This window comes from Molothrus aeneus, chromosome 1, assembly GCF_037042795.1.
Source record: "Molothrus aeneus isolate 106 chromosome 1, BPBGC_Maene_1.0, whole genome shotgun sequence".
In the NCBI taxonomy this organism is placed as follows: Eukaryota; Metazoa; Chordata; class Aves; order Passeriformes; family Icteridae; genus Molothrus; species Molothrus aeneus.
Window position 1 is genome coordinate 101026804 of NC_089646.1, and position 27652 is coordinate 101054455.

At 40.7% G+C, this 27652-nt stretch overlaps 1 protein-coding gene across 1 annotated transcript in view; it reads left to right on the top strand.

Annotated features, from left to right (window-relative positions):
* PIEZO2 (piezo type mechanosensitive ion channel component 2) overlaps positions 1-18368 on the top strand; it is a 285292-nt gene extending 266924 nt beyond the window's left edge. Inside the window, exons 44-56 of the mRNA XM_066546251.1 lie at positions 317-569; positions 1344-1476; positions 1894-2041; positions 2155-2369; positions 4105-4263; positions 5569-5716; positions 8200-8388; positions 8834-8926; positions 10038-10210; positions 11571-11687; positions 13608-13687; positions 14981-15149; positions 16016-18368. Of these exons, the coding sequence (XP_066402348.1) occupies positions 317-569; positions 1344-1476; positions 1894-2041; positions 2155-2369; positions 4105-4263; positions 5569-5716; positions 8200-8388; positions 8834-8926; positions 10038-10210; positions 11571-11687; positions 13608-13687; positions 14981-15149; positions 16016-16268 (2130 nt within the window). The 3' untranslated portion in view covers positions 16269-18368. The remainder of the gene's footprint in view (positions 1-316; positions 570-1343; positions 1477-1893; positions 2042-2154; positions 2370-4104; positions 4264-5568; positions 5717-8199; positions 8389-8833; positions 8927-10037; positions 10211-11570; positions 11688-13607; positions 13688-14980; positions 15150-16015) is intronic.
* Positions 18369-27652: the final 9284 nt, after the last annotated feature.

Sequence of the window (27652 nt, forward strand, 5' to 3'; positions counted from 1 at the left end):
TTTTTTTTCCATTAAAGGGTTATCGAGCATTTGAAGTGGCTGCCCAGGGAAGCAGTTGAGTCACCATCCCTGGAAATGTTCAAAAAACATTTAGATGTGGCACTGAGGGACATGGTTTAGTGGTGGATTTGGCAGTGCTGAGTTAGCAGCTGAATTGATGATCTTAAAGAAATTCTGCAACCTAAATGTTTCTATGAAATCCCAACACATTGAATTTGTCTGCTCCCTTGTGAACACGTGACTGAGCTGAGCAATGCCTGTGATAAATACTGTGACAGAAATACAGGCTTGATACGTTCTCTTGTTTTTCTACTAGTGCCATGGATTGTGGGATGAGGATGAGAAAGGAGACAGCTCCAGTAATAAAGAGGATACTGATGATGAGCTCTCTCTGACAGGAGGCAGGAGAGGCTCTTCTGCCTCTTTGAAATCTGTCAATCTCGCCGCATCTGTGGAGTCCATCCATGTCCACTTCCCCGAGCAGCAGACTGCCATCAGGAGGAAGAGTTCTAGCAGCATATCCCAGCTTTCTCACAGGTCCAGCTTCTCCTCACACAGATCTAAGAGAGGTAAACATCATGGCATTTCTGGGATTAGAAGGACAAATGTTCATTTCCCATAGGATAATTCTACTGAAACCTTGGGCTGGTTGCTGAGGAGCTCCCAGGGGCTACTGAATCCTGCTGCTTCTCAGTGATGAAATAGGATATGAACCAATGTATCTTCATGTTTGAACACACTCCAAGCCTTCATGTTTGACCATACTCCTAAAGTTCAAATGGAGAGCCATATTTTGTGATTCATTATGTTTTCTAAATGACATTATCCAAAAGCTGGGAAAGGAATGCTCGGTGTGGCCCAGATCCAGAAATTCTGGTCCAGCATAATCTTCAGCTAGAGGGAATGCAAAGCACATGTATTTTTCATATCTACATTTGTAGACACTTGAATTAAGAAAATGTTTTTATTAGTTAAATTGAAACAGATTACATGTCTCATCTTGTAAAAAGGGCAGGAATACTCTAGCCTAAATATATATAATACCAATTGAGGTGACTAAGTCAGATCAATCAAATACTTGCTTTTATCACTAGTCTGCTTTCTCTTTTTATAGCTATTAATCAAGTTCTATCTGCCAGTGATTAAACCTTTACTGGATGCTCTCAAGATTTTATCATACTGGGGGAAAAAAGAAGAATTCATTTCAAAGCTTCTTTCAAAGCTTTGAATGATGTGGATGTGGGAGTCATATGAAATGGAAGTCTCAAGATTTATTACTTTCTAACTTTAGTATTGAAACTTTTCTTTTGAATTGACTTCTCTTTCGCTCCCCTTTTTTCCAGGAAGTACCAGTACACGGAACAGCAGTCAGAAGGGAAGCAGTGTGTTAAGCATCAAGCAAAAATCTAGAAAAGAGCTTCTCATGGAAAAGTTTCGAGAACAGATGATCAAAGCCAAGGCTTTTACAATTAAAAAGTGAGCAATATGAGGACTTGGGTGGGTTTGGGGGGAGGTTCCAAACAGTAAAGCAGTAAGCCAGCATTTTAAAGGGAGTAGGCTACTACTGATGTTAATTCAAGTGTTTGTTGTATGCAGATGTCCCACCAGCTGAACATCAGACAAATCAGCAGTTGTTAAAATAGCATCTTCCTGATAAAAAAGTTAAATATCCCTTATGACCTTGGTTGGCTGTGTATATTTCTACCGAACAAATCCTAATACAGTGGTTTAGAAGCAATCAGAACAAAGGACTGGTGTCTCTGCAGTCCTGTGAAGGCTGTCAGAGTAGATCTTAGATATCTTTAAAAATATTAATCATATCACACTCAGCCTTTACTTTCTTCAGTGCAAGTTATGTGCTATTAAATCACATTGTGGTCTATGTTGTTTTAGGACTCTCCAGGTGTACATGCCCATCAGACAGTTTTTCTACAATCTTATTCATCCAGACTACAGTGCAGTGACTGATGTGTACGTGCTGATGTTCCTCGCAGATACAGTGGACTTCATCATTATTGTGTTTGGATTTTGGGCTTTTGGGGTACGTCACAGAGGCATCTATCTGTAAATCCTCAGCTGGCTTTACGTGTTGTAGATGCTAAATATCGTGCAAGTGTTCTTTTTCCTTGACCACTCTTATATTTTGCTTTTCAGAAACATTCTGCTGCAGCAGATATCACCTCTTCATTATCAGAGGACCAGGTCCCAGAGGCATTCTTGGTGATGGTGCTCATTCAGTTTGGTACCATGGTGGTAGATCGAGCACTGTACCTCAAAAAGACTGTCATGGGAAAAGTAATCTTCCAGGTCATCCTTGTTTTCGGAATACATTTCTGGATGTTCTTTATCTTGCCTGGAGTGACAGAAAGGTATAAGCCTTATAAAGAAACAATATGGGTGGAATACTGATGCTCTACCAAGTTCTTTGTATTTCAACTGGGGATGTTTATGCTAGGCTTTGGAATCATGACCAGGTTTCTTCTTTGCCTCATTTCTAAGCAGAAATTTGGAATGCATTTCCACAGCAGTAACTGTGGCCAATATAAGTTTGAGGAAGAATTAGTTATATAGGTACAGAAATATTCTCAGTTTAGGCCAAAATGCAAGCAGGTGAAAGAGAAATTGCCTGTAATTGAGTGATTAGAGACTTCATCTGAGACAATGTTGGCCTCTGATCCAATTCCCTGCTCCCAAGACTGCTGCATGCTGCTTTAGAAGAGTGAGTAGAAAATGTCTCCCTCAGAGTAACTTATAACTTAGCACTTTCCTGAAATGTGTGAACTGTGGATTTAAATCTCCTTAAACTAAGGAATGTCTAAAATATGTGTCTGTTCTGAAGAGCAAAGCTCTCCTCCTGTGCTCCTGCCCCTTGGCTCTGGAGGTGATGTGGAGGTGGTCACCCTGCTGCATGAAATTTTATGTTGCATACCTGGTTAGGCTCACTCCCAAATCTAACATTTTTCATTTAACATTTCATTTTCATTTTTCATTCAACATTTCATGGTTCAGGGCACTGACCACTGCAGTCCGCAGTGCAGAGGTGTTAAAGTTCCATCCATAGTGTTTGGCTAACTCCCCTCTTCCTACTTTAAGTTGCCTTGAAGTATTCCCCTCACTCCATTTGCTATCCATGGAAATTGAGTGTATCACCTGGGCACCTTACACTTCATTAACACCCAAGCTATTTTACTGGGAAAAAAGAAATAGGTTTATAGTGTAAAAGAAGATTGAAAAGTCTCACTTCCTCTCAAAAAGAAAGTGAAGTAGCAATTGTGCACAAATTTGAAAAAAAAATCATTTTTCAAGTGGATCTCTTATCTACTGCACATTGAGAATTGTCAGGAAATAAAATAATTTTTACTTTGTGCTTTTGAGAAATCTCTATCAAGTTGTTAATATCAAATCTGCATCTGAAACATCCTGTATTCCTTCTAAGTGAGATTAGAGCCCCCTGCAAATTTCTTAATTAAAATGCTTCTGTGGGATTTAATTGAAAATATTGGGTTATGGCTGGCTGGAAAATGCTGTCCATCATGAGGCATCTGCTGCAGATCCACTGTGCTATTGAATAACAACCAGAATGGCACATGTGAGGAGAGGCTGAGGGTTAGTTCAGTCTGGAGAAGAGAAAGTGAAGAGCTGTCTGAACTATTTTTTGGAATAAGACTTGAGTCAAGCAGAAAATATTTTCAGAGGTCACTCCATCTTAAATTCCTGTATGAGGTGCTGCCATGAGCACAAGTAGCCACTAAAGCTGCCTTGATTGAGCCCCTGCCCAGGACTCACTGAGGGCTGGGCAATCAAGGGTGCTGAGGAAGACTGGTCCATGTTGGGCAGCAAGGGACCTTCAGCATGCAGAGGGAGAGGGCATTGCCCAAAGCCTTCACTATTTAGGGAGCCTGAGGTGGCAGTGGATGCTGGTTTTAGACTTTTTCATTCAGTGTCTTTCCAATACTCTTTTAACTCTGCCATGGGATCAGCAACCAAGGCCTTTTCACAGGACCTCAGGAAGGGGAAACTGCCAGGAGCAAAAACCCATTTCAAGCTAATTTGGTCGTGCACAGATACAAAGCTCATAATTTTCCTTTATCTTTTCCTTTACAGGAAATTTAGCCAGAACACTGTTGCCCAGCTCTGGTATTTTGTGAAATGTGTTTATTTTGGCTTATCAGCTTATCAGATACGCTGCGGATATCCAACTCGTGTTCTTGGCAACTTCCTCACAAAAAGTTATAACTATGTCAACCTGTTCTTATTTCAAGGGTAAGGATAGACTTACTGCCTTTCTTCTTTCTTTTGTGTAATAAGGATCTGCTATAGTGAAATGAGGGGGTTATTCATGACTTTTCTTCACAGACTGCTGGAAATAAGACAGTAAATTTTGCACAGCACAGTAAATTTTGCACACTATATGCCATATATTCCCTGTAGTCCACAAGAAAAAGAAAAATTTTATGAAGGCAAACTTCATAAAATCCCATCTCTTGATCTGAAACCAGAAGCCTGATATACCAGTCAGCCATTCAATCCCCTATGAAATAAATAGACATTTTCAACACTTCTTAGAAATCACCTTGTGAACAGAAATAGGGGCTACATATTGTGCAAGAAAACAGGTAATGTTGTTTATTCTGCTGTCCTAAAAAGTAATAAGGTGTCAAATCCCAAAGAGACCTTTGGAGCAGGTCTACATGCTATACCTCAGTGGGTGAAAGGAATGGAGTGAAAGACAACACACCTCAGAAACTGGAACTTAAAAATAAGCACAAAAGAAAATATGTTTGCTTTGAAAATTGTTGCACATTTGAAACTCCTCAGGAGTTAGGGCAAGGAACAGGCATAGCATTATCTCTGAGTGAAAGGTGGTTTTACACAAGCAGACCACATCCTCCATTTACACTGTTACAGTGGCCTTGTGATTAAGCCAGTTTGAAGCATATGTGTAATTCACAGAAAAAAATTGAATCATTTCAGCCTTTTCACAGTATTTGCAGAATAGGCTTCTTGCATTCCAAGTAAAAGTTACAGAAGAAAGCTTTCCTCACATGAAATACTCTTTAAAGTGTGGGACAAGGAAAGGGAATGATGCCCTGTGAACAGCTGCTCATTGCACGTTGATTTGCTGTTGATTCCCACCTTCTTCTGCTGTTTAATCCTGAGTCACAAAGCCCAGTTCCATATGTAGCAGAGGGCTGCCCACCTACTGCAAAGATGCCATGCAACATTTAGTGGTCTAAAATTAATCCCACCATCCTGCTTCTCCTCTCCGATGTGCTCCTGCAGCCCCATCCATGTGCTTCCCTCCCAGGTCAGAGGAATCTAGGAAATCTTGTACTATTCCATCAGGGGCTCAGTCACAATTATGGACATAATGATGCATAAGCACATTTATGGCCTGGCAAGATCTAGAGTAAAACAAGGATGTGATTGTATTTGTGTTTACTGAATCCCCAATTAATCTCTTTTCATGCTGTCTTAATTCTCCCTTTTGTCATATATACACGTGCTGTGCTTGTTTGATGTGATGCCCCTGTTTCTGACAAGTTATCTGCTGTGGTCTCCCTTCAGGTTCCGCCTGGTTCCATTTTTGACCGAGCTGAGAGCAGTAATGGACTGGGTTTGGACTGATACCACTCTCAGTCTTTCCAGCTGGATCTGTGTTGAAGATATCTATGCTCATATATTCATCCTGAAGTGTTGGCGAGAGTCAGAAAAAGTAAGGAAACCCCATATGAGTGATTCAGACCTTCTCTTCCCCCATGCAGGAGGGAAGAGAAATAATCATGAGTCCCTAAACAATTGAGGAATCCACCACAAAAAGTTTGTTGGAAGATATGCCTGGCACTTGTGTTCAGAAATATCCAGACTGTTGGGTACTTTATGTTAGTTGGCAGCTGCTGTGAATGAAACCTCAAACAGTTTCTCTTTTGTGCCCAGCTGATTTTTCCACCATTAACATGAACTCCAGAAGCATGTGCCTGCTGGTTTAATTGCATGCCTGGGTTTCAAGGCTGGGGTTGGAAGTCCTGGTATTCCCACAGTCACACACAACTAAATGAGTAACCTGGAGTAGCAGGGAAGCTGCAGCTGAGGAGAAAGCACAGTAGAAGCAAGAGCTCATGCCCTGCAGTTTAGGGACACTGGGTTCATGTAACTGCAGAGAGAACTCAGCTGGCTCCTTTATTCCAGGAGAGTCCCTGCACATCCAGAACTGAACTGCAGGCCAGATAAACCCACCATTTGTCTCACTGAAATTTCAGTCTATTTAAATCATTTAAGCTTCAGTTCAAATTAAACTTGCAAATTCTGGATTCTTTGTAACTGCTATAAAGATTGCAACCATATGCTTGCTCATTTTGCCAATTTTAAAAAGATATTAAACATTATTTTAAGAGTGACCAAACCAGTCAGAAATTCTACATCTGCATTGAAGTGGATTTACTTTTAAGTGTTACTGACGTATTTCTACTTTTATTATAATCCTGTCTCTTAACGGCAATGGCTTTCTAAGTATATCACGTAGATTAACTCAGAGCTACAGTGCACACAAATCATGCATATAGGCTTTTTCTCTGTGACTCCCACTTCTGCCATGAATGGAAGGAGTTCTGAAGAACTTCAGGAGTTGGGGAAGTAATAACCCAGCTCTACTTTGACTCTCTATCTCACCACATTTTTTTATGCTACAATTCACATTATGTGTAGCAGAGATCTGACATGGGAGGATTCCCATGTCTAAGCTGGCATGTACGTTCTAATGCCATACAGAAAAATAACTGTGTTACAACTTTGCAAGTATTGGTGAAGGTACTTCTGTTCTCTCTCTCTCTCACTGAGGGGAATGCCTAAGTATTTCGACTGCTAGAGTCCCTCTGAGATGTTCTATAACATCATTAGAAGTGCCTGAACTACTATCCTCCAGACTAATAATAATAATAATAATAATAATAATAATAATAATAATAATAATAATACCCCTGCTAATCTTGATAGGATATTTTAATGAAAATACTATTCTGTAGCATGAGACAAATGACTTAATACACTGCTTCTGAAAAGTAAATAATTGGTTTTAAATAAAGCATTGTATTACAAATGTAATATTCTCCTAGGGCTTTATGGATTCATGTTGCAAAGCAAGAACAATTTCCTGAAAGCCAGATTCCTGGGGTGTTTGAGGTGCAGTGCAGTACAGTGCATATTTATTTTGCACATGTGGTATGCAATGTATGGAGGATAGGCTACTAAACACTGTGGAGTTAAACCACAGTAAGAGAATTACACCAAAATAAATTACAGTGAAAGTAAGACATTTTACAGGATGGCGAGAGTATTAAGAGCATTCAATCATGAGGCAAATAGTGGAGGACAGGAATTATGGGCAAGGCAGAACAGACATGCCATGTGATTTGCTTGGAAGGGAGAAGAAAAGCGGTCACTTTTGTCCTCAGAAGCTAAGAAAGAGAAGGATGTTACATCAGCAGTATCCAGACTTTAGGAACAGCAACAACATTTTTAACGTTAGTTAATTGGAGTCGGTGTAGAAACAGATTGGATCAAGCCTGTGAACTCTTAGAAATACTGTAAGTGAGGTGTGAAATGAATGTGGAGGTAGCCAATATCAGAAATTTTACTGATTGTATTTGTCAGTTGCTGGCAAGCAGTTTTCCTGCTCCCCCCATCTGCCACAATATACAGTTTGCAGCATTTCAAGACCTGTGAGAGGAAGTCTGCCTTAAGGAGTTTTGTGATAGAACTTTTCAGAAGTGCAAATACAAGAAAGTGGGTCCTTCATAATAGCAGTTTTTGGAACGAATTGTTGTATCGCTGTTTCTGCTATTATTTTATATATTGTTCTTGTGAGTTCATGCTAGCGCTTAGACAAAAAAAAATCAAATTATCCTACCTAAGTTCTTCTTTTTTTATGGTTGTGAAGAATCAAAATCACAGAGGTCTACAATATTTTTCACACTGGACACACATTTTGGATTCACTTGTCACTTCTCTCTGTTGCCATCAGAAATTGGGTGTCTGTGCAGGTTTGGCTAAAAAAATCTCAAAATAGCTGTCGTGACAATGGGGTAGCAAATAACCACATGAGATGGGAAGCCTTATGATCATTACATATTCACTCATCAAATCTTATAAAGTGTACCTTTGATAGAAGAGACATTACCATACTGCTGTTTGCTTTTGCAGAGATATCCCCAACCAAGAGGCCAGAAGAAAAAGAAAGTTGTGAAGTATGGAATGGGTGGCATGATTATCGTCTTGCTGATTTGTATTGTCTGGTTCCCACTGCTCTTCATGTCTTTAATCAAATCTGTTGCAGGCATCACCAACAAGCCTCTAGATGTATCAATCACAATAACTTTAGGAGGTTATCAGGTAAAAAAGATGAAACACTAAAAACAAACTCTGTTTTTTGCATTATATTTCCTTGTGCTATTTCTTCTTCCTTCCATTGAATTGAGCTCTCCTGCTTTATGCAAGGTACCTGGCAAGCTTCCATAAATAGCTTTTAAACCTTTTTTTTAAACCTTTTGGATTTAAGAATATGTTAGTTTATAACTGATGCAAAATATTATCCTCATTTTCAAGTCAAAACCAGCCTCTACTGCCAATGGAAACTGAATAAATTATTCTACAGGTCCACATGATAGATATAAGGTAATTGTAGGCAGCTTGCATCTCAGAGGAAGGAGATTATAGCATTGTCTCGTTGAATTGAGTGCCATAATTGTCTTGGACTGTGATGCACAGGATGCTGGACTGTGTATGTAGCAGCCAATGTGAAGTAAATGTGATAAGCATGTGTTCTTTTGTTTCCCAGCCTATTTTTACCATGAGTGCTCAGCAGAATCAGCTCAAAAGTTTGGATCCGAGTGAGTTCAATGACTTTCTGAGAAGCTATAGGGGTAACACTGTAAGTGAAAAGCAGAATACCTCATTTCTTAAAAATGTGTGTATGTTTCCATGGAGGCCTTTTGTGAGTTTTGTTTGTGTGGTTGTAAGTGGTCATCAGTGCTGTCATCAATTGGAAGCTATTTCTATAAAGAGGATTTGCATGAAAAAAAGTTCAGACACATAATTTGTCAGGACAGTGCTGGGTTCTGGTGAGACAAGCTACATCTTTGCACAAAATCCTGGAATGCAGAAACCCTAATTGTCCTGTTGTTTGAATGAAATCCTCTCCTCTAAATGACCCAAACCTTTGGGAGATGCGATGCTGTTTGTGTACTGCCAAAGAAAACATGTTGTGGGGACAAAGCAGTGCCTTATGCACTTTTAAGCCCCATGCTCCTTTCTAGAGTGCACATCTTTCACCTTCTAGTGGGGAATGGTGGTGCTGTCAAAAGAAAGTGTGCATAGCCTAGAAATTTTTTGACATAAAAATCTCAAAAAAAAAAATATTTAAGCATAGTCTTAGTGTTTAATGGAGCAACACGCCCAGTTTCCACAAGTTTCTTCAGGAAAAGGACTAGTAGTTAGTAGGAGCTGTTGTATTGCTAATGTAACTAACATTTGATCAGATATAACTTTAAAAGAAGTGCTTGCTACTAGCTCATTAAAGAATTTGATCTTAGAATTTGATCTTAGATCCTACCACATAGCCCATGTACAATGGCACTAATATTGTAACCTAGATGCATTTGGAAGTTACATGGTTCTAGTTGGTTCATCCTTTGCAGACACTTTTCTATGCAGAAAGATACTTAACAAAAGACAGCGTAAAATTTTAGCTTGAGTTTAAATACCCTCTACAGAGTTTGTTTCATGAACTTTCAGACTCACTTCAGTCAACATGGCCATCAAATAATGAGGCCATTTTTGTTTTGCCTTTTTAGCTTGGCTATATTTTGTTGATTCCCCTTCCTATCTCAAGCCCCAGTTGGTACCTGAAGAAAACAATCAGTGTGCAGCACTGCACTTACAATTAATCAAACATTTACAAACCTGTCTGACTGGTAAATGTAGTTCTGTGTCTTGTGAATATCACTGCACTGAAATTTTCTTTTCCTCTTCTGCACCTACAGGCTGCCTTGCAGTTTCTAGAGGGCTATGCAAGAGAAGATATAACTCGAGCAGACCTGGAGGGAAATTCAAACTCTTTATGGACCATCAGCCCTCCCAGTAGAAATAAAATGATACAGGGACTTACAGACTTTGATGCTGATTTCACTTTAGTTATTTCATGGACCATTCAGAGGTAATTAAACAAAGTTATTATCAGGTGGATGGATCATTTGCCAAGCATTAGCTCAGTAGAACAGTTTCACAGTGTATTTTTGGTTTAGTTCTTTAGCAAATTCTATTGTATGGCAGAGCAAAGCACAGAGGGTAGGAGGGAGAGAGACAGAGAGAAGTCAGTTTTGTTACCCATGAAAACATTTGTTGCCTGCAGTTTTCAAAAACTAAAGTAGAGCCACTACCAAATAGATTATTTAAAATGTCCAGGTGGAATTTTCAATGGGATTTGACAGGAAGGAAGAAAAAGCAAGAATTTTTTAGCCAGTTTTAGGTGGGAATGTTCCAATGAACGGGCCTTAATAAAAACCTTGCTAACATTTATGGAAAGTGTATTCACTTAGACCTAGTTAAGGCAGAAAACCTATGAAGAAATACAAACAGAAGTTCTTCATCCTCTTATTAAGGGAATCTGGAAGTGACACCAACAATTTTTATGTGCAAATACCATAACAATGCCACAGATCCATTTTGTTGAGACCTTTGCTCATGTGAGCTTTCTTTGGCCCCAGTGAACTGACTTTACAATGAAGTTCTTGAAAGAGACAGCCTGGAGTATAAAGTTTTTGCACTCAGGCTAGAGCACACTCAGTCACCAAGGTCATTTGCTGGCTACTGTCTGCCAGATGGGGTTCCTGTAGATTACTGGATTAAATTGGAGTTTAAGTCATCACTCGATGGAATCCAAGTTCCTCCTTATTTACATGTTTCCTTGGAAGTAGAAGCTGGATTGTTGAAAGACTATGCACAAGAAGCAGGTCAGTCTATTTGCTGTGGGAGCTCTGGACATGCTGGGTCCGTTCTTCCACAGTCAGAAATAGGCTTATAATGAATTTAATGCAACTTTATTTGACATCCCCACCCCCACGCCCCCTTATTTTCCTAGAAACAGTGGCTATTAGCTAGTGAATTACATCACTCCATCATTTCTGAGCCTTACATTAATTTTTAGTGCTGCTGCTGAGTTTGCCCATATGCTTTCATGGCTACAAGCATTCATACACTAGTGCAAGGAGACATTTTTCACCCTCAAATTGGATCTTGTGGGATACGCTGTGAACGTGAATGACTGAAAATGTTATGGACTTACCACAGTCACCTTCTGTTTGACTGCTCCCTTTCTTCTAGCCCAGGAGGCCACAAGCAGCAGGAAAGTGGTCCTGTTGTGTCACAGTGGCAGCATACATTTTTACAAAGGCTTTCTGCCTTTGCACATCATCTACCATGGGTGTTTCTCTGCAGCCCCCAGCAGCTGCCTCACCCAGCTTAGGTTATGTTCTCATTGAAGGTTGTCAATGTGTTTTCCCTTTTACTTATAACAGGAATCTCTCCCTTGGTGCCAAGGCTGAAATAGCATCAGATAAACTTACCTTCCCACTAAAAAAACATACCAGAATAGATATTGCTACAATGATGGCTGAAAATCAACCGGAAAAGGTGTAAGTTATTTTCTTTTTCTATTTATATGCAAACTTTCCCCTTTGAAGCCTGATTTCCCAAGGTGGTCAAGCTAGTGCAAATGTTTCATTTGTCTGCCCATCTATCCCCCTCTAATAACAGATGCCAACAGCACTGAAACCAAGTAATAGTAGTATTAAAGTGAAAACTTGTTTCCTATTATAAATGTAGGCTGAGAGGACCCTGAACACAGGATCATCAACGACAAGCATGGTGAAGCTATTAGTAACTTTTCTTTGATTTATTGGATAAGCACAAGTTCACTATATTCTTAGTTCAACTCATCTTTTGAGTTACATCAGTCCAACTTGATCTGAGGATGTTGTATTGAAGATTTTTTTATTCTAAATAACTATCCAGACTGTATCTCACATTGTTACTCCTGAATACTACTAGATTGCCAAGGAAGTGTTAAATCACTGCGGCCAAAGGGTAACATCTGCAGTCATTTCTGACATCAGATCTTTTCCTGTGATGGAAATTCACAAGGCATGCACTTCATATGATATCAAACATTATTCTACAGATATATCTTTATAGCATTAACCACAGTGGTGACTCCTTTTAGATCTGAAAAGAGTCTGGTTCTTCTTCCACCTTGTCACTGGGGACTACTTTACAGCAGTAGTTTCTAAGTACTGCTAAGCCAACACATCATCCCTGAAGGCCACTTGATCTGATTTGTGGCCAAAGGAGTTGAAAAGTTTAAACTGAGACCAACTGAGATTGTGAAAACTCTGAGGGGTTCTTAGTTGTTAGTAGGTAGAAATTAGATTTGCCTTTTCTGTGCACAGCTGTTTTTCTGCACCCACACACCCTCATACATACAGACTGCTATTGCACATGTGATCACTGCAATTAAAAATATTTGATGCCTCTTTTCTGCTGTGTGAAGATACAGCAATATTTCCTGAGGTGATGTAGGGCCACAGAGGGTAGATTTTTCTCATTTATGGGAAGAATTAATTAATTCATAATTCTCTCTTTGCAAAAGGCAAGCAGTAACGCAGACAATATAGCTGCATTTGCCTGTCTTGCAGTAGTTTTATAGATTTAAGGTTTTTTTTACTTGGTCATGAAGGAGAAATTCAGATACTTCTGCAGGAGGCTTTCTGCTACCTCTGCTGGGACAATTCAGCTGCTGACCTTTTCTTGGACCCGTTGGAGTGATCAGAAGGGATTTTCAATTGCCACCCTTGTTCTTCCTCAGCCTGGTGTATGCAATGTAGCCAAGTGTCACAGGATTTATCTGAGAGCTCCTCTTCCCTGGACTTTTTCAGTCATTAGAGAAAATGTTAGAACAGTGTCTCTGCTTTTAACGAAATGTGTCTCCCTCTAGATACTGGTAATTTATTCCCACTCAAGATGATTTGATTTTGAGTGCAGTGGAAGAACTTTTACAAATATCTTTCTTTAGAATTTTGAAATCCACCTAAAAGCTGTGAAAATATTTCCCAATGAAAAATTCTCATTCTTTTCAGGTGTTATTATTGAAACACCTTGCAATTCTGAAGTAATAGCTGTGCTCACAACATATTTTTCTAGCTTGTTTACTACTGGCAATGTGCTGCCTTTATTATATACTTTATTGCTAACTAGAAAAGCAGCTTTTTTTAAAGGGAAACAAAATTAAAAGTCTGCATTCCGTGCAAACACATGTGCCCCAGCTATGTGGAATTCATGGTGTGTGAATGGTGACATTATGGACAGAACTCTCTGCTGAAGTTCTGAAAAAAACATAGCTGAAAAATCCAGTTAATTTTCAGATGTGACGCCTGAACACTATAGTGATATAACTTAAGACAAGAATCAGTGGGAACTGTGTATAGCACTGTTAGGTGTTTCTAAATTATTTTAGAGGTATAAAAATATGAAATATTTTATTTCTCATTTTTTTCCAGAACATTAGAGGAAGTGTATCCATACTACATCAAGGCTCCTAGTGATTCTCTGGCAAAACCCATAAAGCAGCTATTGAAAGGTATGTCTCCAGACCATGGAAAACAGAGTATAGCTTAAAGAAGTACAAGGCAGCACTCACACTTGTATATTCACTGCTGCTATGGGGCACCTCAGTGTTAAATGCACTTTAAATGGTTTTTACGTGGTGTCTGCAAGCTTGAGGAGAGATAAGGTATTACAGTATAAGGCAGAAAATGCATCTCCATGTATTCTAGCTTTGGATTTAACAGTAAGGACTCTAAGGATGAAGTCCATCTTCTTCAAGTCTGCTTTAGGAACTCTTTTCCTTTGTTTTATGTGTAAGTGATTACAAGTTTCACTTCTCCACATCTCCCTGCTACCTTACCATGAACAGTCAGTAGTTTGACATTTCTGCAAATGCAGCTCCTCAGCTTAAATAATGACACTGCATTATTTTTGTGGTTTTCTAAGCTATTCCTTCCTTATTGGCTACAAAGAATCCACTTCAAATAACTCATTGAATTTCAGAATTCATACAGGTACTCACAGACATACGGAATACGTGCACCCATGCACATACATACGTGTGAAAAACCTGTTGGGTTGGAATAGTAGGAACAAGTCTTTATCCAAGAGCAATTTTCTCAACAGAGGCTAAATTTGGAGTTTGAATGTAATAGTAGTAGTGCTATGTAGTATGTTCCTGTCAAGGTTCATCAAGAAAAATAATTCTGAACCCAGCTCTGTGAGCAGAAATAAGTTATTTCTTCTAGAGTGCTTCACTGTCATTGTTCAGGTCCCTAATCAGAGTTTCTTTGAAAGGGCTTTAATGTATACACTGCTAATGTACTCTCAGGAGGACCAGAGTTCATTTCCTGTCTGTGTGATCAGTATGCATAAAACAGGATAGCACCCTTTTTGTTGGTACAAGAGAATAATATCTTTTATATCAGACACAAATGGTTTATGGTGATGGCTTCCCTTTGAGATACAAAAGCTGACTGCTACCTTTCCAGGTTCAATGTGTTTCTATAAGTCTGAAATGCAGAAGTGATGAGTGCTATTGATATTTTGGCCTGAAAATACCAAAATTATTTGACAGTTGTACAGAAGAGTATGTAGGTGATATGAAATATTTTAAATATTTAATGCAGATTCAGATAAGATTTGCAGAAGAAAAAACCCAGAAGTCTGGGTTTTATAATTTTGCATATGTAAAATGGTATTAGAAGAATTTTGCTTCTGCATTGTTCAGTCATTTTATAATGCAGATGTTTGAAGTATCTGTCTCAAAATGTTTGATTTTTGCAATTCTTGTTGTATATATATTAACACTTCTTTTTTTCAATAGACTGCAAGTGGGAAAATATTACAGTTTCCCTTGTCAAAAATGCATCTGAAGAATGGTGGGTTTTGAATCAGCTTGGGAAAAGACATAAAACATCACATGAGAGTCTTGAACTCTTCATATTCAGTGATAAAGTCAGTCCACCAAGCCTTGGATTCTTGGCTGGTTATGGGTAAGAGGAAATCTTTACATAAAATTAAATAAAGTACATAAGATAGAAGTAGAAGTGACTATTTGCTGAATTGGGGGTATATTTTTTGTCCTTGTTGGAGTGTTTGAGCATTACAACATTTTGAAAAGGGGTTTTGTGAGATTTTCAAATCCACGTCTATTAATATTATCTGTAGAAGGATTAATGTTTGCACGGTTAGTATTACCCCTGATAACTGCTCTCCAGTGGGAATAAAAACAGAAGCACCCTTCACACCAATTTCCTACTGAAGAGAAATAACTCAAAATATGTTAGTTCAGCTGCAGGTCGAGTTCTGCCTGAACTCTGCCTGGTTTTGGTGACCTTCCCAATCTTGTAGCCAGGACCCTGGGTGTGAAAGAGTTATAAAATACATCTCCACAGACAGAGGAAGGCAGGAGACTAAGCATTCCCAGGAGATACACTCTTCTGGTGGGATCTTGGGGAAGTCCCCATAGAAAGATTATCAGGGTAAATGTTAGTTTGTCACCAGTTACATATACCTTAATAAAAAATATAAGATATAAACCTGACCGATTATTTGCCTTTACCTGCTGTCAGATTTCCAATTGTGATTTCCAAGCTGTAGCAGTCAGGACACGCAACCATCAGCAACTGGGCTCAATGAATTTAAGTCAGCAGCCTCAGCTGTTTATGATTCCAGATTTGTGAGGTGTTTGAAGAGATCTTATTTTCCTTCATGCTGTGGCACAGCAGAAACGTGACCCTAATTAGAAATTGACATTCAGCCCACTGACAGACTACAGTAAGCCATGTGGATGAGCTTCCTCACACCTGGCTGCCCTTTTATGAGGCACGATTTGAACTCTTCCTTTCTTTCTTTTCAGCATTATGGGATTGTATGCCTCAGTTGTCCTGGTGATAGGGAAGTTTGTCCGTGAATTCTTCAGTGGGATCTCTCACTCCATCATGTTTGAGGAGCTGCCCAATGTAGACCGAATCCTGAAGCTGTGCACTGACATTTTCCTGGTGCGAGAGACTGGAGAACTGGAACTAGAGGAAGACCTGTACGCCAAGCTAATATTCCTGTATCGCTCACCAGAGACTATGATCAAGTGGACTAGGGAAAAAACAAATTGATCTCTTTGGCATCACATTGCAAATCAAGTTGGTTAAATCTGAATTTTAAAGGAAAAAGAAAAAAAGCACAATATTCTCTTAAGAGCTAAGCCTTTTATAGTTGGGTAGCAATGATTTTTCACTGAAGGAATCCTGGAAGCTACAGCCTTAGGAATCCATGCTGCCTTTCAAATTAAGGATCAACAGTGAAGAAGGTTGAATGATTTGTTATTTTTAATGTGCCACTCCTCTACAATCTGGGGACTGCTTTGTAATTTAATCAGCAAAAAGTTTGCATCTTTGTCTGGCTAATTTAATTTTCCAGACAACCATTACACCTTAGAGAGAAATGAAAGGAGTGAACCCACAGATGACTCCAGTGTACCTTCTTAATCCTCTCTGGAGCCACACAGTTTGGATTGTGCAATATGCTGTTGTACATCACTGACTTTCAAGCTACAGTAATGGGACACTGACGAGCCTTCAGGACACCCAGAACCCAGGGCCACACTGGGAACTGAAGACATTCTAGCCATACCCATTTGTAGAAAAGTAGAGGTTTTGATGTACAAAGGACACTGTGGACAAGCCTCTGTCAGCAAAAAAGTAAAAACCAGTCAGAAAACAAGTAACAGTCTCTTGAAATGCCTTATTTTATTTGTACAGTCACAGGAGACATTTCCACCAAACATCAATGACTTTTCTCAGGAAAAAGCAACTGAAACTTGACACTTCGTCAAGATTAACTAATGGCTAGAATAATTATTGAATTATGGGGTGTTCTGCTGGGCCATTCTCTTCAGCATTACTGCTTTCCATTGGATGAGAAAAGAAAGTGAAATCGATGACCTAATGTGCTACTTCATTTCTTATAACCCTTTAAAGACTGAGTAGTGTGTGCTTCTCTCTGCTTCCCATGACATGCTTTTTCCCATTTCAATGATTTAAGGCAACTCTTGTTTTGCTGTTAGCTGATATTCTTCTTCCAGTGTTTCAGGTATACAAAAATGTTTACATATTCCAAGTCACATTTTTACATCTGAGACGGGTTTTTTTTTAAGTTCCCAAATATAGACATACATATGAGCTTGAGAAATGTCCTTTTTTTTTTTTAATTGCTATTATTAATGAAGCAAATGACTCATTGCAGCATGAAAATTTACCATTGCAGTGTAGGTTTCTTTCCACGTCCAAAAAAAAAAAAAGAGAAAAAAAGTAATTGAGTGGGTAGGGTATGTTTAAAGGATATACTTGTAGTTTTGATTCAGTAATGACTTAAAATAAAGCACATGTTGCAAAGTCATTTTAGAAGTATTTTTTCCTCTGCCTTTTTACATGAAATGGGAAAAGTTTGACATTCTTCTTAATCTGTGACAAGTAAATCTCTTTCTTGTAGTTAGCTGCTATTTATTATATGAATGATTAGTTAATCACCAGAAAGAAACTAACATAATTTGCTGGCACATTTTACTGCAGAACTTCATAAAACAGCACAACTAAATGAAGTTGAAACATACTCTGCTGAGTGCTTCCATGACAAATGCTGTCACATCCATTCTATACTGTGAAAACTAACACTTTGAGCACCTTGACGTGCACAAAATAAAATCTGCTTCATGATATTGTAACAATAAAATAATTTGATGACTGGAACTCACTGGAAGACAACCTGATTTCCTCTGAAGTGAAAAGGTGGCTGCTCATATACCCAGGCAGCATTCCCGCCTGCAAAGTTTTGCTCCATTTCTTCCATAGGTCCTGTGAATGAAAATTGAAATATACAGGGCAGCCCTGACGTAGCATTCAGGGATGCTAAAATGTCCTTTATAGCTGGATGGATCCTCACCTGGGTGTTCAGTGATTTTAAGGAGATGAACACTGGAAGAAGTGTGAAGGATACAGTGTGTTTCTAAAGGTACCAGCCAGCAGAACCATGCTGGCCACAGTTGGTCCCAGCTCCCTTCCTGGTTCCTTCTCTTCAACAGGCACCTCCTTTTTGTTGGGAAAAATAATCTGTCTTCAGAACGAGCTGTACAGTTATTTGGGCTTTGCAAAAAAATGTGCTGCTCTTTCTTTCATGGATTGATCAAACTTTGAAAATAAAAGGATTCCTCTGTTGTTTTTTTTTTTTAATTTATTTCTTTTTAAAACAGCCTATAGTCAAATCACTGATCTGGACTGGGTAGCTACCTGCAATGGGTGAGGAGTGTACCAGATCATCCTTTGAGCCCAGCTGTCCAGATAAAATTGAACTGGCAGCCAATTTCCAGGGGCATTCTAGCTGGTCAGTACTGGGACCAGTACCATCTAACATCTTTATTAACATCCTGGAGGACACAACAGAGTGCCCTTTCAGCAGTGTGGACTTCAGTGAACCTCGGTCTGGGGAGGTTTGCAATAACATGAGCATGTCAGCTCTCTCCTGGGGCGTGGGCTGGGCAGCTGCAACAGCAGGGGCAGGACGTCCTTGAAAGGCAGATCTCAGGAGGCTGGAGAAATTATCTGCCAGGTACTTCATGAGCTCGGGCAAATGCAGAAAAATCCTGCCTCTGAGGCAGACTAACCCTTACAGCAATGCAGACTAGGTAGATGGGTTGGGAACAGCTTTAGAATAAAAAGAGACAAGACCAGGGGTGGGAGTTGCAGCATGCTCTCGAGGCAAAGGAAACCAACAGCATGCTGGGATTTACGTACAGGATCACCTTGAAAGTCAAGGAAATTTATTAGTCCCTTCTATTTCTCACTTGTGAGACCACACCTGGAGAACTGCATGGAGCTTTGGGGGCTCCAGGGCAAGAAAGATATTGACATACTGGACTGAGCAGGCAGCTGAGAGCACAACATGCGAGGAGAGGCTGCAGGAGCTGGGCTTGCTCAGCCTTACAACAGAGAAGTCCCATGGAAAAGCTTATTGGTGCCTACAGCTGCCTGATAGTGAGATACAGAAAAGCCAATCTCTGCAGAACTGCATGATAGATCTGATTAAATAAATGGAAAATTATTTTTACCATGAGGGCAATCAAACACTGGAGCAAGTGCCCAGAGAAGCTGTGAGATCCTCAGCCTTGGCTGATCAAGCCCCAAGCATCCTGTTCTAAGTGGCCATGCTTTGGATTGTAGGTTTGATCTGAAATTTCCTGATGTCCCTTGCAATCTGAATAATGTCACGGTTTTAAGATCCTGTCAGAGATGCAAAGTGACCTGCTGGTGTGCTTTCCCAGTCTGTGGATACATTAGCTCCCTTGTTCTGCCCATCAATAGTCCAGACATAACTCCTTAAAGCAGGAGAAGAAGCAGATTTCAGCTGCAGTTTTGTTTTCCTTGGCTCTATTTAGAAACCTGCATGTGCTTACGCAGGCAGTGGTGTGAGTTTGGAAGTCAGAGCAAGGACAAGTGCTTTGACAACACACCCAGCTGCACCACCAGGCATCCCAGAACTCTCACATGCCTGTGTGACAGGGCAAAAGGTTCAGCTTGCACTGTGTAATTAAAACTTTCACAGTTTTCCCTGATTTGATAAACTGCTTATACCCTGGATAGTTAATGCAGATAGATAGATAGATAGATAGATAGATAGATAGATAGATAGATAGATAGATAGATAGATAGATAGATAAATAGTTAAGACTGTGGCTGCTCTGCCTGGCATTATGTGATATTTAAACAGAGTTTCTACTCTGGGTGCATATGGGCTATTTCAGATCAGATTTTGTTGCTTCCTTCTTGAGGAAGGAAACCAGAGGAAATCCAATGCTTTATTAAAAGCTTGGGGAGAACAAGAGAAATGCAACCTGTGAGCATGCAATAGGAAAGGCAAATTCATGTTCAGCAGCCAAGGGAGCAGGACCTACAAGTCCTGACCCACTGAACTGAAGGGCTACAGGTGTTTTTAGGTTATATTAAGAGTTAAGGTGGACACTTAAGACAGTAGAAAAAGAACTGGAGAAGAAACAAGTATTCAGAATCATTCAGTGAGAATGATTCGTCCTTCAATCCTGTGTTTCAAGTTGATAAAGTTCATTGTATGAGAAATCATTCACATCTTAGCTTCAAGATTTGTCTCAGGAATGTGCTGCACAAGTAGCAAGCCATGGAAGGGACCAGCAAACATCTCTCCTTGCCTCTCCTGGCCTGACAGGTACTTCCCAAGGCCAGTTCCACTGACACTCATTTAGAGCTCTTATTAAAACAGAATTCTAATGAAAAACATCATCTGCTATGAAGAAAACTAGTTGGACACTGGCTGATGACCAGGGAGACTGCAGACTTTCCTTTCCTTTCAAGAGGAAAGGACTTTCCTCTTAAAAGTAACTGGAGGAGTATTCATGTTTGAAGGAAACTATCCCTCTTCAATGTGCAGAAATTACTGCTATGCTTAACAAAATGCACAAAATTAAAACACTAACCCTGTATTAGTCCCAGGCTCTGGACTCACCAGATCATAAGCTCAAACCAGGATTGTTTATCTAGAGGGACACACATTACACACAGAGCTCAGATGTATTGTGACCATCTCTTCCTGCCTCTCCTCACCAGCAAGATCACACACAATCATTTCCCTGGTGTGGGGAAATGCACCCATGAGGATCTCCTCCTAGCATAAAGCTCTCAGTGCTGTGGTTCCAACCCAAACCTCCTTCAAAGGCTTTCATGAGGTCATATAATTTTTCAGAGGGAATCTGGTCTTGGTGTGAAGAATCTGACACCTCCACAGGGCTTGAGGGAGCCCAGCTGTGCTGGATATGCTGCATTGCTGGACACCAGCTAATGCCTGCTCTGCAACTTAGCATCTTGGCTTGCACATTCAAATACATCAAACACACACGTGCCTGGACAGTGTGCATCTGTGCATGTGTGTGTCTCTCTCTCTGTTTTTTTAAGAGCACAGCTTTGCTGTATTAGCCCTCATTAATATTTCAAGCTGTTGTCTCCTGCAGCTCGTGCTGGGGCAGAAGAGGGAGCTGCCAGCAGACACAGACGTGACCGTCAGACTCCTGCAGCAAACATTCAGGGAAAGCACGTTTTTAATGTTATGGCAGCAAGAGTGAGGTAATGCAGTTAAAATATTTATGAACCCTTTCAGCTGACATCTCCATATACCTTGTAGAGCCCAAACTTTGGAGGTCAAGGCAGTGTATTAACTAGATATTCATCCAGCTATAAAAAAAATTCCCTGTTTTAAACAATGCTGGGGACAGGAGGGAGGGAGAGAGGGGTGGATCACAGGGAGAAAAGAGAAAAGAGTTGTAAAGTTCATCATGTATCAAAAGGAAACACATGGAACTTTTGGACAAAAATTCAACTGTACCTTTCTCCTTTTCACAGAAAGCCTTCTAAAGTTATTTTTTAAAGGGCCAAAATATTCTTCCTCAAAAAGGGTCACAAAATATGGATGAGCTCCAAATACTCCAGGCTTGATTCAACACCATGTTACCTGGCCTGCAAAAAGGCAAGTGGGATCTGGAAAAGATGCCAATTTTTTATATTCTTATTCCATAGTTGAGCAGGACCATGGTGCTTACAGCTGATAGCTTGAGAGATGAGCAGCTGCTTGTGGTATTGTTATTCAAAGAGGAAGGGAAAAAAGAAAACAGATAAAGGAACAAATAGATGAGAAAAAAACACAATAAATGCTTCTATCTACCAATTGCTCTGGTAGACACATAAGCAAAGTAAATCACTTCAGATTGTTTCAATGGGGCCCCTAGAGGTCAAAACTCATTCATTTTGGCATAGTTGGACACTGCTTGCTCTCTTCCTCCTGCCTACTGCGACCAAGGTGGCTTTTTCTGCTGGGTGCCATCCCTTGTCCTCAGGTCTCACATGTGGCACATGACAGATTCCCTTCCCTGTCCCCTAAAAATCTGCACAAGTTCACAGCTGCCAGGGCTCTGACATAGAGATCCCAGTGCCAGCCAGCCCTGCCTCCTCCCCAGGTTCCAGCTCAAGTCCAGCCTCAAGCTCTCTCTTGCACAGGCAGGCTCCCATTCATGCACAAGGCACTGGGAGACACCAAAGTTTGGCCTTTGGAATGGCACAATTGTACTCCCACCCCAATAAAAAACACAATAAAAGAACTAAGGAAATCTAGCAGAGCTGAAAGTACTTCATTGCAAAACAAAATGACTGAAGGTTATTTGTGAGCAGGGAGATAAAATGCATTTTCAGATGGCTTTTTGAATCATCCTATCTATCAGATGTTTATCTATCTGAGCTGTTTCTTTTACAGTACTCAGCCAGCCCATCTGGTTCTTAGCTCATGATGTATGGATTCAAAACATATTCTTAGTACTTTGTTGATGAAGTAATATTTCTCCTGCTTGTTTTGCTTAGACAAGACTCCACAGCCAGTCCACCAGGTCTGTGGAATTTATGTAGCTACTTCAACTGCTTTCAGCTAAAAAAAAAAAATTAAAGAAAAAATTGGTGGTGGTCTTTTTTGGGGTCCAAAGGAGAGGAAGGGCACTGGTCTCAATCAGGGTTTCTGACAGATTCTGAGTCTGCTGTGCTGGAGAAAAAGGTGGATGCATTTCTCATTTTCCCTGCTCCAGCCATCCCTTTCCTTTTCAGCTGACCAAGCAGAGATTTAGATCGCACCAGGTCTCCTTCCAAATACATCCAGGGAGGTGTGCTCCCTATGCTGAACACTTCCCTACATCTCCTGGGCAGAGGCTGGAGTCACCCACCAAAGTGGCCAGCCCCAAACAGAGAGTGCCACCTTCCACTGAACTCTTTAGGGAACACCTCTGAGCCAAATGTCCTGGCTGCAGCCTGGGGAAGCCAATTTCAACATCTGCAGTCTAAAGCTGAGTGCCTTTTTTTCCTGTGGCCAGGCTTTTTGATGCCCATGCAATGAGCTCAAGGTCCTTGACATCAAATAAAGAGCAGGGCATGCAGAGCCGTGAAGAGGGCATTTTCCCAGCCAGCAGCCTCTGAGGGATACATTGGAGCACTTCCCTGCAGCCCAGCACAGCTCACTGAGGTGCCCTCCACTTCCAGCTACAAGAATATGAACTGCAGGAACAAGGATTAAGGGATTTGGGGAAGCATGCTGTCTACACAACAACTGAAAAGGGGCAAACCTATCCTAGGGCTCAGTGACTCAGGAAAGAGCTTTTCTGCCTTTCAGGTCAGGAGCTGAAAAAGTGCAATGAAACAGACAGAGGAATTAACTTCTCTAAAAGGGATCTGTAGAGGATGTACCCATTTGAAGTTTTTCCTTATTAGTCATGCACTGGCTCCCACCAGAACTATTCAACATGTAAATAGTTGTAAGCCTTCTTTACTACAGCTCTTCATTTTGCAGTATTAATATGGATCACACATGCAAGAGAAGACAATAATTCTCCTTGCAACTGAGGTGCAGTTCAACATGATATCTGAAAGATAAAAGAAAAACACACACATACACATATAAATTCTGATGGTCACTTATTGAAGAGAAGCTTTAGTCATTTGGCAGCAGCACAGAATGATTTAATACTTATTTTCATGCTTCCTATATGGTTGAGGGCAAAGAAGAAAATGCATGAAGATCATGCATACCCTGAACTAGGGTATCTCTTTCCACTGGACCATGCAAGGGTCAAAAGTATTAAACAAGGGAGCTAAAGGATAGACCTAAAGCTGTGCACGTGAATATATTCACCCAAACACAGTTCTCAGCCCTAAAACTCTAGAGTTTTAGACATCTGGTGAAGTTTTCCATTATATTCTCATTGTCCAACTTAAAGGTAAACACAGAGCAATGTGCGATTTCACTCATCTCAAATCACATTGGCACAATTTCTGGAATACTATGGCAACAGGTAATATGGAAAAATGATGCAAGAGTGACTAGACATGAGGGATTGTTAAAGAAAAACCACCAGTTTTAAGTCTGAGAAATAAAATCAAATGCAACCAGTGGTGTTTACAGAAACGTGTTTTCAGTTTCACCTGGCAACACCTGCTTCCAAAACCATTCCTCTTTCACTATTACAAATTCATCTGGAAGGTCCACAAAGCAGAGAGGTTAGCCAGCTCTCACTGCACTGCATCTTGCTGCTGACTAGGAACTGAACCTTTTATTTTCCTTCATCAGTTTTCCCAGCCTGTACTTATGAAACCTATCAGGATGGATCAAAATAGATCAAGGACTGTTGTAGCTAATCAACAGTACGATTTGGCTGCATTTCACCAAGATTCAGACACTGTGACTCAGCCTGAGCCAACACTCTATGACTTTGAAAAACCTGCTTCCCATGGTTGAGTTTAACCTACAGATGAAACCTGCCCTTTTTTGCCTGTGTAACTCCTAACTCACATAAGCCCCACAAAAACAAGGCAGCAGTAAAGAGGAAATTAGAGTAGGACAGTTTTAGAGAGGGTGAGTTAGGGATGACTATTAGAGGTGACAAATGCAGCTGCACCTACATGTAGCTGACAAGGGCTCTACACTGCACCTGTTCCTTTTTAACCCTACACATGCTGTGGATGGAAGGGTGGTGTATAACTTTGCTGTGGCAGCCGCATCACTGCCACAAAGACTCCAAGACTGACGGAAGGCACACCTCTGTCCAAGTGCATCTGACTTTCACAAAGGCACACACTACCAGATTCAGTCCTTTATGCTATTTAAAAAGCCATCCATACATGCTTATGCTGTTGATATAACAATTAAAACATTTGCTTGCAGGTGTTTATAGCCTCTTTCAATTTATAAATATAATGGAATAGTCAGATTGAGAAATTAGATTCACAGAAGTCAAAAAGTCTGAAGTATGGATTCCCAAAGCAATTGTAACATCTCCCATTTTCATATGAAATGAAGGAGAATTGGTTTGGATGTCAAGAGCAGTACCACTCAAGTTTTCATCCTCTTTAAGTAGACTCTTTCAGCCAGTGGAATAGGAACTGATCTCTGAACCCTGGTGCAAGCATCTGATTATTTCTGTTTCTGGAAAGTATGCCTTTACCTTCACCCTCTCTCACAAACAGTTACCAGCCAGCAAAAAAGAGGGGCAAGTTTCCCAGTATCTGCTGCACAATCCTATGCCCTCTGCACAGGACCACCCCCTGCAGCTGCAGAGAAACAGTTAAAAAAAGGATCAGAAACCACACTGAGCCATTGTCCATTGTGAGTAAACCATTTCTGCTGGTACACTATCATACAGCTGGCCCTCCATCATGCACACTTCCTGAAAAACATCCACACCAGGGAAAAAAAAAGAAACTCTCTACAGAAAGGATGGCTATGAGACATGACTGTACTGCATTTACTAAGAACGTTTTATAAAGCATAAAATCTGACTCCTTCCGGCAGTGATCACTAGCACAAGTTTCCAGACTTTTACTATCAAGATTAAGTGCCATTCAATTCCAAGTCATAGGAAATGTTTATGCTGATCAATCCAGAGGCCTAAAACAGGAGTCACTACACATTCCCTATGACATCCTTCCTCCCACAAGCTCTCCTTCCACTTCCTCTGTGCTCCTCAGTGGGATACAGCTTGTGGGGCAAACCTACACTTAGTGCTGTTTCCTAACCCCAGATCTGGTCTCTGGAAGCAATATAAAACATTAAACAGTGTTAGGAAACAAGTAAGAATAGGCAGAGAGACTTGGGGTGATTAAAGGGAGTTCCCATCTTCAAGTGCCTTATATATGTAGCTTTAGAGAGGATGGAACCAGACTCTTCTCCAAGGTACACTGTGATGGAACAAGAGGTAGCATTCAAAAGTCCCAACACAGATTTCCATTAGATATGAGAAACATTTTTTTTTTTTAAACTACAAGGGATAAAGAAACTTGTGGGGTCTCCGTCCTTCGGAGACATTAAGTCCAGCACTTGCTGTGAAACTATTCTACTTCCCTCTCCTTGACCACATCAGACTCGGTTCTTAAAGATGTCTGCAACACACATGATCACCATTTCCTGGTCAAAGGTTATTTCTTCAACCTTTGTTCCTGTGGAGAGTGCTGGTTGCATTTAGGATGTAGCTATTACTTCTTCAATCCATCCACGTGCTTATTACAGATGATAAAATGTCCGAGGGCGGTTTTGAAATGGAGTTCCAGTTCTGTCAAAAACAACGCTGGGGTGAAACTTTATTACTGACTGAATTCCTCAGGACTCAGCAACCAAAGCTGATGCTGCAGCCCACCCCAAAAGTTTTACAGGCACTGCTCTTTCTGACAGTCTTCTCATGCCTCTCCCTTCCTTTCCCCGCCCTTAGCGAATATTGGCTTGGAAGGTGGGATGTGAAAAGAGGGAGCAGGGAAAAGTTATTTTTGGCTGTCAACGTTTTATGGCATGCCTGTCCCATAAAACTCTCCAGACCTGTACGTCTCACCCCGGGTCAGAAGAAAACCAGATCTGAAATGGCAGAGAAATTTCTTTGTGTGACACAAGCTGTCCAGCTGCCAGCCAGTAGCAATAATGTCCCGAAGCACTGACCTGCTCGGGGCCTTAAGCCAGCAAAACGCAGGCACAGAGAGCCCAGGGATATAAAGTGCTTATAAACCCACTGGATGCTTAAGCCCACATTTGTCTCTGAGGTGAAATTCCCTCAACAGGAGCTTTCCTTGACTTGAAAGGGCTGAGCTCAGTGCTTGCCCCGTGCAGGGCGGCAGTCTAGACACTGTGGCGTGGGTGGTGGGAGGGGGCTGGCAGGGGGAGAGGAGGGGGCTGGCAGGGGGAGCTGCCTCCTGCTCTCTGCCAGGAGCCTCCCCTGCCCCCCCTCTGCGCTGCCACCACAGCCAAAGCTCCTGTGCCTGCCATGGCTCTTGTCTGAGCATGAGACACAGCATCACTAAAGGGAACACGGGAGCCTCCTCAGAACTGACACGGGGAGGGTGAAGTAAAACTAACTCGGTCACATGATTGCATAGCACATCAGGAATTGTCTCTCTCTTCACATCTTCAGTGCTCATCAAAGGCAAGATCAAGACTCCTAAAAAACTCTTTGGAGGCTGTTATGGCACTGATTTTCAACATATTGTTTAAAAGCTTGAAGGCTGCTTACAAGTAAAGTATCTAACACAGATGGAAGACCCTGAACAGAAATGGATTTTAGGGAGCAGGTCCATGATGTAATTTCTCCTTTTTGAGTTTTGGGTTTTTTTCTCTTTTTTCAAACGGAGCCATTCAAGTTAACTGAATTAGCATATATGCCTCTCCAGACACCATTCAGCACCTAATCAAGTGGTAGGATTATAAATACCATGTGCTGCAGCAGTGTCTGAACCTCAGTTGTTGAAGGTTAGATTGTCTTTACAGCTTTGCACCACTGGGACAAAAAAATTGCATCAGGTAAGCAGTGATTTCATCACATCAGGCAAATGCCACACAGAAAATAAAGTTTACAGAATATGTGGAACGTGTGAGTCATGCAAAACAACCTTTCTGCGCTGCTACTTCAGTA